This window comes from Alexandromys fortis, unplaced genomic scaffold (assembly GCF_014885135.2).
Source record: "Alexandromys fortis isolate MF-2015 unplaced genomic scaffold, M_Fortis_MF-2015_v1.1 scaffold_216, whole genome shotgun sequence".
NCBI lineage: Eukaryota > Metazoa > Chordata > Mammalia > Rodentia > Cricetidae > Alexandromys > Alexandromys fortis.
Window position 1 is genome coordinate 979,279 of NW_026068089.1, and position 9,494 is coordinate 988,772.

Consider the following 9,494-nt stretch of genomic DNA (forward strand, 5'->3'; position numbering starts at 1 on the left):
CCCTCTCTCTCTCTCTCTCTCTCTCTCTCTCTCTCTCTCACACACACACACACACACACACACCCATCCCAACAGAATCACCACAGGCTTGATTACTCTGCCTCACTAGGTCTCTGGGGATTGCACATCCTTGATAGGGATGGCAGAAGGGACAACAAGCTGCCTGACCCTCAGTTCTCTCAGCTGTATTATCTTTACAAACACTTAACCTACAGAACGGGAAAATGAGTCCTTTCCTTTGTAGTGCTGTCCCATTTCCATTCCTTTCCCCTCAGCCTGTAGTGTGTGGCAAGCAGGAGCACCAGGGAGCACTGGGTGGGCTGGGAACAGTTTAGTAGTACCTACTGACTCTGGAAAAGTAGCGACTCCGTGACTCAGCAGGGCTTCTCTTCTCTATCTACCCTAAAGAAACAGCCGTGTGCGTGCCAGGGGATGTGAGGGCGGATGCATTGCTTCCATACTTGCTATGACAAAGGGGACTAGAGCCCTCTGATTCTAAGGTGCCTATATTTATCTATGAAACAGTCAAAGTGAAAAGCAGCAAGTGGGAGGTACATGTATACTGTATGGCTTTCATTTAAAGACTCAGTGTTTCTAAAGTCACATATATATGTATGTGCGTGGACAAAGGGCAGGAGGGATAGATATTCATTCTGTGATGCCTGGGAGAGAGGAGCAAACCAGGGTTCGAGCAGCTCTCAGAGGTGCTGCAGTGCTCCTGCTAGAACTCCAGTATTTTTCGAAAGGGTGCGCTTGAGTAACGCCTGTAACATCGTTAGAAGAGTGTCGGCACCACTCTAAGGTGCTAACTGCATGCTGTATCGACTGCTTCGTATGTTTCTTTGCTTTTCAGAATGTCATGAATAAGATGCATACAATTAGTGTACCCTACTCTGTTATGAAGACCTGTCCTCTCTCGTGGGTCCAGAGAGTCCATGCCCACAAAGGTAATCACACACATCAACATGCTGGTTATGAGACTGGTGCGGTGTGCCCTCGAGAGAACAGTCTGGCCATGGTGGCTTCCCACAGTCTGGAGTTATAATGTGGATATGCCGTCTGTGTTAGCTCACTGTGCTCTTCCTTACAAACTGGACTCTAATTTGAGCTGTTGTTAGCTCCACTGAATGCTGTGTTGTCAGAATTCCTGCGACTATGACTTGTGAACTGGGTAGGGTCACACAGGCTTTCTTAAACTCTTAAAATTGTTCTTTAAGTGAGAACTTTTACAAACTAAGTAAAAATATTGTTATTGTAATACATTGAATCTGGACCCAAATTTAGCATGTGTGTGTCATGACTCTTTCCCTTTGCATTTGTAGCCAAAGTAGCTCTTGTGAAGTGTCGAGACTTACACTGGGCCATGATGGCACACCGAGACCAAAGGGACGTAAGCCTGAGTTCTCTGAGGATGCTGATTGTCACTGATGGCGCCAATCCCTGTGAGTGCGGGGTAGCAATCCCAGAACATCTGACAGCTCCCGATATCTGTACTGAAGGTCACTTATGAGCCGCGCTTGTTCGTTTCAAGGGTCTGACTCGGTGTTGTGGTGTTTGTATCTGCGCATCTGTCACCATGACTCAAGTTTTAAAACACCTGTTAGCCTAAGAGAAACCACACGCTGACTCTTTGTCACTCTTGATCCTCTCCAGTGTCCCTCACCTCAGACTCTCATGAAATTCCTTCCTCTAGAACAAAACAAAACAAAACAAAAAACAACAACAACAAAAACTGATTTAAAAAATTTGTGTGTGTGTGTGTCTGTATGAGTATATGTGTGCAGGTTCCCCAAGTGCCCAGAAGAGGGTGTCCAGCCCTCTGGAACTATGAACTGCCTGGCATTGGGGCTGGCAGCAGAACTTGGGTCCTGTGGAGGAGCAGCAGGCTTTCCTCAGCTGCTCTCACTCTGCAGTGTCCCCGTCCCCACCCCCATTCTGTCTGTAGATTGGCCTGTTCTGCACACTTGGTGTGAAGCTGCCATGTGTTTAGTAATAGGCTTCTCTCAGCTGGCATGTTTTTTGTTTTTTTGTTTTTGTTTTTTTGAGACAGGGTTTCTCTGTGGTTTTGGTTCCTGTCCTGGAACTAGCTCTTGTAGACCAGGCTGGCCTCGAACTCACAGAGATCCGCCTGCCTCTGCCTCCTGAGTGCTGGGATTAAAGGCGTGTGCCACCACCGCCCGGCTCAGCTGGCATGTTTTGCACTTGTCTGTAGCCTTTTCGTTGGCATGTTGTAGTCCATCATAAATACATCACATTTGTTCATCCGTTCACCTCTTGATGGACTTAAAGGCTCCAGGAAACCATGCCTTACTCATTTAAATCCTCCATGTGAGACTCTTGAGTGAAAGGAGAGGTTTGGATGTAACTTAATATGTATCTTATGAACTTGGTGTGAATTCTTCCAAACAGCAAATAGAGGGAATTTGTGAAGAAACTTCTAGAGATCTTACTGTGCTGTCTGCTTTTCTGGGTGAGCACAGCAGTGCTGGTCCTCCACTCTGGGGACTCAGAGAAGCATTGCCAGCTGTGCTCTGTTTCTTACGCAAACTTACTCGTCATCCTGCCTTAGCACACATACACATGGAGAGCTTATGAAGGGGACTGCCGTGGCCGCGCTGCCATGGCTACAGTAGATACTTCAGGGGCTGCTCGAGTCCCACCTGGCTGCATATTACCTGCATTGCTGTCTCTGAGCTTGCTCTGTCTCCTTGGCAGGTGTAGCCTTTCCAGATTGTAACTGTAAGTACTGTCAGGATCTTTCATGGGTCAGATGAGCACGTGTGCAGCCCTCACAGGCACAGTAAACTGTGCACGGAATGACTGATATACAGTGGAAGTTCTGACAGACAACTATGTCACACATACCCGTTAGTTCCCACAGTGAGGAAATGCTTGTTTCAGCTTTCAAGTTGATCTGTTCCCACTCCTTAGGGTCTGTGTCGTCCTGTGATGCTTTCCTGAGTCTATTCCAAAGCCACGGACTGAAGCCTGAAGCCATCTGTCCATGTGCCACGTCTGCTGAGGCCATGACTGTAGCCATCCGCAGGTACTGCTTAGGATGCCAGATTCTCTGATGGCTGTCACAGCCTGGATGAGATGTGTGGGGTTTTTTCCCAGTGATGAGAATAGAATTTTAAGTGATTATCTGCTTCATAAACCTAAAAGTTAGGGCTGGAAATGGTTTAGCAGTCAAGAGCACTGGCTGCTCTTCTAGAAGACCCAGCACCCACATGGCAGCTCACAACTGTAACTCCAGTTCCAGGGCTTCTGACAGACTCACACAGACATACATGCAGGCAAAACACCAATGCACATAAAATAAGAAATAAATTATTTTAAAAAATGCTAAAAGTAAAATTTACCTAGTAAAGTCATTTCGGGCATCTCATTATTTTTCTTCTTGCCAGAGTATACCCTGAAAATGAAATTGAACTTTAATTATTCTTATCTCATTTTGTGATTTTTCTATGTTGCTTACACTTCAGAATCCTTTGCATCTTAAATTAGAAGTAGGCTATTCTTTTTGTTTTTTGTTTTTCTTTTATATATACATATGTTTATATATATATATATAATTTATTTTTATTTTATGTGCATTGATGTTTTGCCTGCATATATGTCTGTGTGAGGGTATCAGATACCCTGGAATTGAAGTTACAGACAAGTGTGAGCTTGTAGGTGCTGGGAATTGAACCCAGGTCCTTTGTATTTGTATAGATCTGGTTTGATGGTTTGTTTGTGTTTTGTTTTTTCACATTTTAGGCCTGGGGTTCCAGGGGCTCCCTTACCAGGAAGAGCCATTCTCTCAATGAATGGATTGAGCTATGGGGTAATACGGGTCAATACTGAAGATAAAAATTCAGCCCTGACAGTCCAGGATGTGGGACACGTGATGCCTGGAGGTGAGTTCATTGGGATTTCATGAGAAATAGTGGTGCTGCACTAGAAAGGAAGCTTGGTGGTGGATTGCCCGCCGGGCATGCCCAGAGCCCCGGCCTCCATCCCTAGTACCTTGTAAAGAGGGGAATGCTAGAGGAGGTGTAACAAGAGGGCCTGCTTGTTGGGGTTTATGTTCTGCCCAGTTCCCACAGCCAGTAAGCCCCAAAGAAAACACACAGAGGTTCTGCATTAGTTATAACTGATTGGCCCATTAGCTCAGGCTTCTTATTAGCTCTTGTAGCTTATATTAACCCATTATTCTTATCTATGTTAGCCACATGGCTCAGTACCTTTTTCAGCGGGGCAGATCACATCCTGCTTCTTAGGTGCCCTGGGCAGGACTGGGAAGGAAAGGGCTTCCTCCTTCCCAGCATTCTACTGTTCATATTGCCCAATCTTTACTTCCTGTCTGGTTGTCCCACCTATACTTCCTGCCTGGCCAATCAGCATTTATTTAAAACATGATTGACAGAATACAGACAATTCTCCCGCACCAGGAGGAACAGAAGACTGGAAAACCAGAGGGTTAAACTCGGACATCCAGTTTCATGCTTAGTCACATCATTCTGTGAGCCACTCCAGTGACGAGTGGGTGTCGTCATGCTGGCCCTGCGCTCGCTGTATGAGGTCAGAATCTCAAAGGCACGTGTAATTACACTCTTTACGTGGGTGCCAGCCATTGTTTTCACTGGAGTTACCAACCCAGGAAGGCAGAGAGTGCCGCTCTCGTGGGTGCTGTCCTGACCCTGCAGAAGGCCAGCACCTGCTTCATCGGGAGGCTGATGCAGTCCTTCCTCGGTGCACCCGTGTCTAAGAGCTGTAGGTGCCAAGTAAACTTCCCAGGTTCACAGCTCTCTGTGGCACTTCTGTTGGCTGTTCTTTTGTTTTTGTTTTTGTTTTTTCAAGACAGGGTTTCTCTGTAGCTTTGGAGCCTGTCCTGGAACTCTCTCTCTGTAGAACACGCTGGCCCATGCTCACAGAGATCCACCTGCCTCTGCCTCCCGAGTGCTGGGGTACAGCTGTTGGCTGTTCTTAATGCTATTTCAATAAGTGTGCAGCTCTCTGGGTTTGTAAGCGAAGTTGTTGCTTTGCAGTTTTCTAGACTGTCTTGTTGTTTTCTGTGCACTAGGCATGATGTGCATTGTGAAACCAGACGGACCTCCTCAGCTCTGCAAGACAGATGAAATCGGAGAGATCTGTGTTAGCTCCAGGACTGGAGGGATGACATACTTTGGACTTGCTGGTGTGACCAAAAATACATTTGAGGTACATAATGTTATTTCTCAGGGACATGTTGGGTGAGGTCAGATGTTATATGGAGACCTGCTGGCTTCACATCACAGCACAGCATAGTGGTTGAGTTCAGGGCTTCAGGAGCCCGGTGCCTAGCATCAGATTCTACTCCTACACTCACTGGCTGCTGTGGGAGCCGCTTTGCCTTACTGAATGCCCAGTTCCTTTATCTTAAGATGTGAGTGGTAGGCAGACATGGTGGCCAGTGCTTGCAGTCACAGCACTTGGGAGCCTGGGGGCAAAACAGGACCTTGTCTCCAGAAACACAGAAGCAGAACAAAAAGTGAATGGTAACAGTGCCTATCTTACCTCGTGGGCTGTTTTGAACACTAAGTCAATTAATGTTTTCTCATGGACTTGGTCAGCCTCTGGCATAGGACGTGGTGTGGAATCTGTTGAATATTAAAGGCATGAGGCCTCACAAAGGTTTACTCCAGCAGATTTGCCGCTGGTAGAGCTTTCTGGGTTGAAGATTTTGATTTTGAGAGTCCTGTGCTTGCTGCGTTAGATCACCGATAAGGGCGTGGGACTGGGAGATGTGCAGTGCTTGCTGTGTGAGCATGAAAGCCTGAGTTGAAATTCCCCAGAGCTAGGCGTGCATCGCAGCTGCCTGGGCCCAGGCAAACCACTCAGCCGCACTAACGGACTTGGCAGGCTCTGCATTCAGCAGACAGTGCACCTCAGTGAAGAAGACCCCAGCATCAGATTTGAGCTTCACACACGTGCATTCTCGTGCACACACACACACATGTACACATATAAAAAGACTAAACCTGTTGTAGGGGTCAGATTGCTCCTCATGCAAGTACTCACTGATTCTTCTCCCTACCTGTTTGTTCTGGGTGCTGAGGACACCTGAATCAGGGCACGTGGAGCTTCTGGTAAAGCTGTCGTGCTAGAAGAGGCCACATTTTCTAAGAAGACAATGCATGGCCTTCCTGTAGGCATTCTCCTTGCAAAGCTGAATTGTAATGAGAAGTTGCCCTGCTGAGCCTGCACATTAGAATAGGTGGCTAATTGTCTGGGTTACCTTTTAGGGGCCAGAGAAATTTTCTTGATGGATTATGACTCCCTTACACTACTAGATGGGACTAGCAAGAATGCTGCTGACTTTTAGCGCTGTGAATTGGTTTTTCTGCAACAGCTTCACTCAGATTTCTCAAGAAGATAGGACAGTGTAGAGTAAGTCTGCAAACATCGGAAGCTGCATTTCAAGCACTGTTTGGAAATGCGATTGTACAGTAGCGGTCACTGGTGACAACATGGCTTCTGTGTGACAGTGCATCTATGTTATCTGTCATGTGCTCCTGGAAGGGGACTAAGAACAGGGATGAAGCAGCATAGTATGAACCTGTTCTGTCATCAGCACCATCGCTTCAGTGCCCTCAGTGCTGTACCCATTCACTTCGGGAGTGGAACATGCAGGTGCCCAGGGTGTGCTCAACACCGGGCTCTCGATTGCCACGCGGCTGTGTTTCAATCTGTGCACATTTTGTTGTCCTACGTCATTCCCTCTGCCCATGGACAGTCAGCACAAGTCCTTGTGCACGCTAAGCATACACTCCACTACCGAGCCACCTTCTCGGTCCTTATTTTTCCTTCTTTAAAATTTGTTTTTAGATAGTATCTCCCCTGTAGCCCAGATTAGCCCCAAATTCTTTGTAATTCTTCTGCCTCAGCCTTCTGAGTTTCTGGGATTATAGGGGTGAACCACCATACCCAGTTTCTGTTTCTAAAGAGATTTTTAAACATTTGTTTGTTTGTTTATTGTGTGTCTGTCTGTGTGCGTGTGTGAGCACATGCGTGTGGAGGTCAGAGAACAGCTTGCAGGAGTTTATTCTTTTCTACCATGTTGTTTCTGGTGATTAAACTCGGGTCATTAGACATGGTAGCAAGTGCTACAATCCCTGAATCTCTTGGTGGGCCCCAACTTGTTTTTAAGTACTTGAACTATATATATATCCAGTGCTTATCATTGAGTCTTTCTTATTGAAAATAAGGTTCTCACTGTTGGAGACTGTCTCACTGGGTAGTCTGACTAGCCTCAGGTTTATCATCCTCATTCTTCAGTCTCTTGAGAAGCTGGCGTTATAGGCACACACCACTGTACCTAGCTTCAAGCGGAATTGTATTACCACGTGTGTCTATGATAGGAAGGAAGAGAAATGAGTGTGAGAGAGAGGAAAGGTGGGGAAGGGGAGGGGATAAGAGATTGGTACAGCTGCAAGTGTGTAGAGGTCAGAGGACAACTTGGGAGTCAGTTCTCCCCTTCCACTTTGTTTTTAATTAAAAAAATATATGTATAGGCAATTTGCCTGCATGTATGTCCATGTACCAGGTACATGCCTGGTGCCCTTGGAGGCCAGACGAGAGAGTTGGAACCCCAGGATTGGAGTTAGAGATTATTGTAAGCCACCTTGTAGATGCTGGGAATCAAACCAGGTCCTCTGGAAGATGAACCGGTGCTCTTAACCATTGAGCCATCTCTCCAGACCCTGTTCCCACTTGGTTTAGCAGGGCCTCTCTTGTTCTGCTGCAATGTGTATTTCAGGCTAGTTGGCCATGTGGACTGTGTGGTCCCATCTATTTCCTAGCAGCAGTACTGGGAGGGAGTATAGATGTGTGAGGCTATATCTAGCTTGTTATCTAGGGTCCAGAGATGACTCAGGTCATTAGGCTTGCAGGGCAAGGGCTTTAGCCTACTGAGTTATCTGCAGGCCTTCAAGCAGTATTTGCAGATAATGGTGGGAGCCGCATGCCTAGAGTTCTCACACTTTCTTGGTGGTGCTTGCAGTAGTGGCCAAGCGCAGTACTGCTGAGATGCATCCCCAGCCCATGAGAGCATTTCTCATCTCCAGTATACACAGTTAGAGCAAAGTGGAATGAATCCTCACCTAAAAAAGGAGAAACACCCAGGCAGTGGTGGCCCACGCTGTTAATCCCAGTACTTGGAAGACAGAAGCAGGAGAATCTGTGAGTTTGAGGTCAGCCTGGTCTACAGAGTGAGTTCCAGGACAGCCTGGTCTACCTAGTGAGTTCCAGAACAGCCAGGACTTCGTAGTGAGACCATACCTCAGAAAAACAAGAAAACATGGAGAGAGTTCTCATGGGTGAAGGTGGGGATGGGATGGAGACTTGGTAGCATGCTTTCCCGTGACAAGCAGGATCCTGTGAGTCTAGGCCTCTGAAGGAGAGGCTAGTGGACACAGAACCAGCAGTCAAGCAAAGATACCACACCCTGATGGCATAGGGTAGGAAGGAGGGGGATTCTCAGTTGTGCCAGCATTTAAGGCATAGTCAGAGATAGAGCAATGAGAGGGAGAAACCAGGAGACACAAAAGCTAAACAAGGAACTCAGATGGGCAGAGATCTGTTGGGTAAATTGTGGAAAATATCTTTGATCTGACACAGAGGAAGGCTGCACCCTGGATGAAACACTGACGATAAACGCGAAGACACCGCCTGCAGGAGTGGATGGGGCCCTGCTACCAGCTGAGGCCCAGCTGCTTCTTGCCTTTAGTGTTTCTGTGGTATTAGGGAATCAAACCAGTGTCTCACACAGCTCGGCAAACATTCTTCCATTGAGCAGCTACTGAGGAATGGCTATATTTGGCATTTTGCTTCTGTTCATACAGCTCAAATCTCTTGGCATTAGTCTTTTTGGTGACCACATCACGTCGACGAGCGACTAAACTTTGAGGTCATTTTGCACATGTTCCAGTTGGACTTCATTGTCATCTGGGTTGGGCTCTGTTTGACTAGAGTTCGGGATCCAACTGCAAATAATAAATAAAAATTGGTTTATCTGGGTTTAGGTTTGGGCTCTGAATTTTGTCATTTATAATAACCCATCTTATTGTGCTTCTTACAGTTTTGTTTTTGTTTTATTTTTATAGTATAAAACAAGCAAAGAAGGGAGTGTAATGGGAGTCACAGTGTCCCGACTTGCAATGCTGTCCCACTGCCAAGCTCTGTCACAGGCCTGCAACTATTCTGAAGGTCAGACCTCATCCTGTCACTGCTCTCATTGTTAACTTCAGATACTTGTGGCTGTGAGCGCCCACTTGGTGATTGGACTCCCTTTAATGACCAAATTCAGAGGGAAACATTCCAGGGCACATTCTTGGCTTGCTTTTGCCTTCTTTTTCTTTAAAAAAAAAAAATCCTGTAATTTAAATAAACTTTTAGACAAACCAGATATGTAAAATCTGATTTCTAGAGTACAGAGATAGAAAACTGTATTTTTAGGCTTGGGGGGGGGG

At 46.5% G+C, this 9,494-nt stretch overlaps 1 protein-coding gene across 4 annotated transcripts in view; it reads left to right on the forward strand.

Moving 5' to 3' along the window:
- The window catches only part of Dip2b (disco interacting protein 2 homolog B), a 192,750-nt gene that overhangs the window by 125,958 nt on the left and 57,298 nt on the right, over positions 1–9,494 (forward strand). For all 4 annotated transcript variants that reach the window (XR_007588789.1, XM_050122406.1, XM_050122407.1 and 1 more), the window contains 5 exons: positions 854–947; positions 1,323–1,442; positions 2,932–3,046; positions 3,763–3,902; positions 5,069–5,205. Coding sequence is in view for 3 of the 4 variants with exons in the window: in XM_050122406.1 (XP_049978363.1) it covers positions 854–947; positions 1,323–1,442; positions 2,932–3,046; positions 3,763–3,902; positions 5,069–5,205 (606 nt within the window). In the remaining variant the exon portion in view is untranslated. The remainder of the gene's footprint in view (positions 1–853; positions 948–1,322; positions 1,443–2,931; positions 3,047–3,762; positions 3,903–5,068; positions 5,206–9,494) is intronic.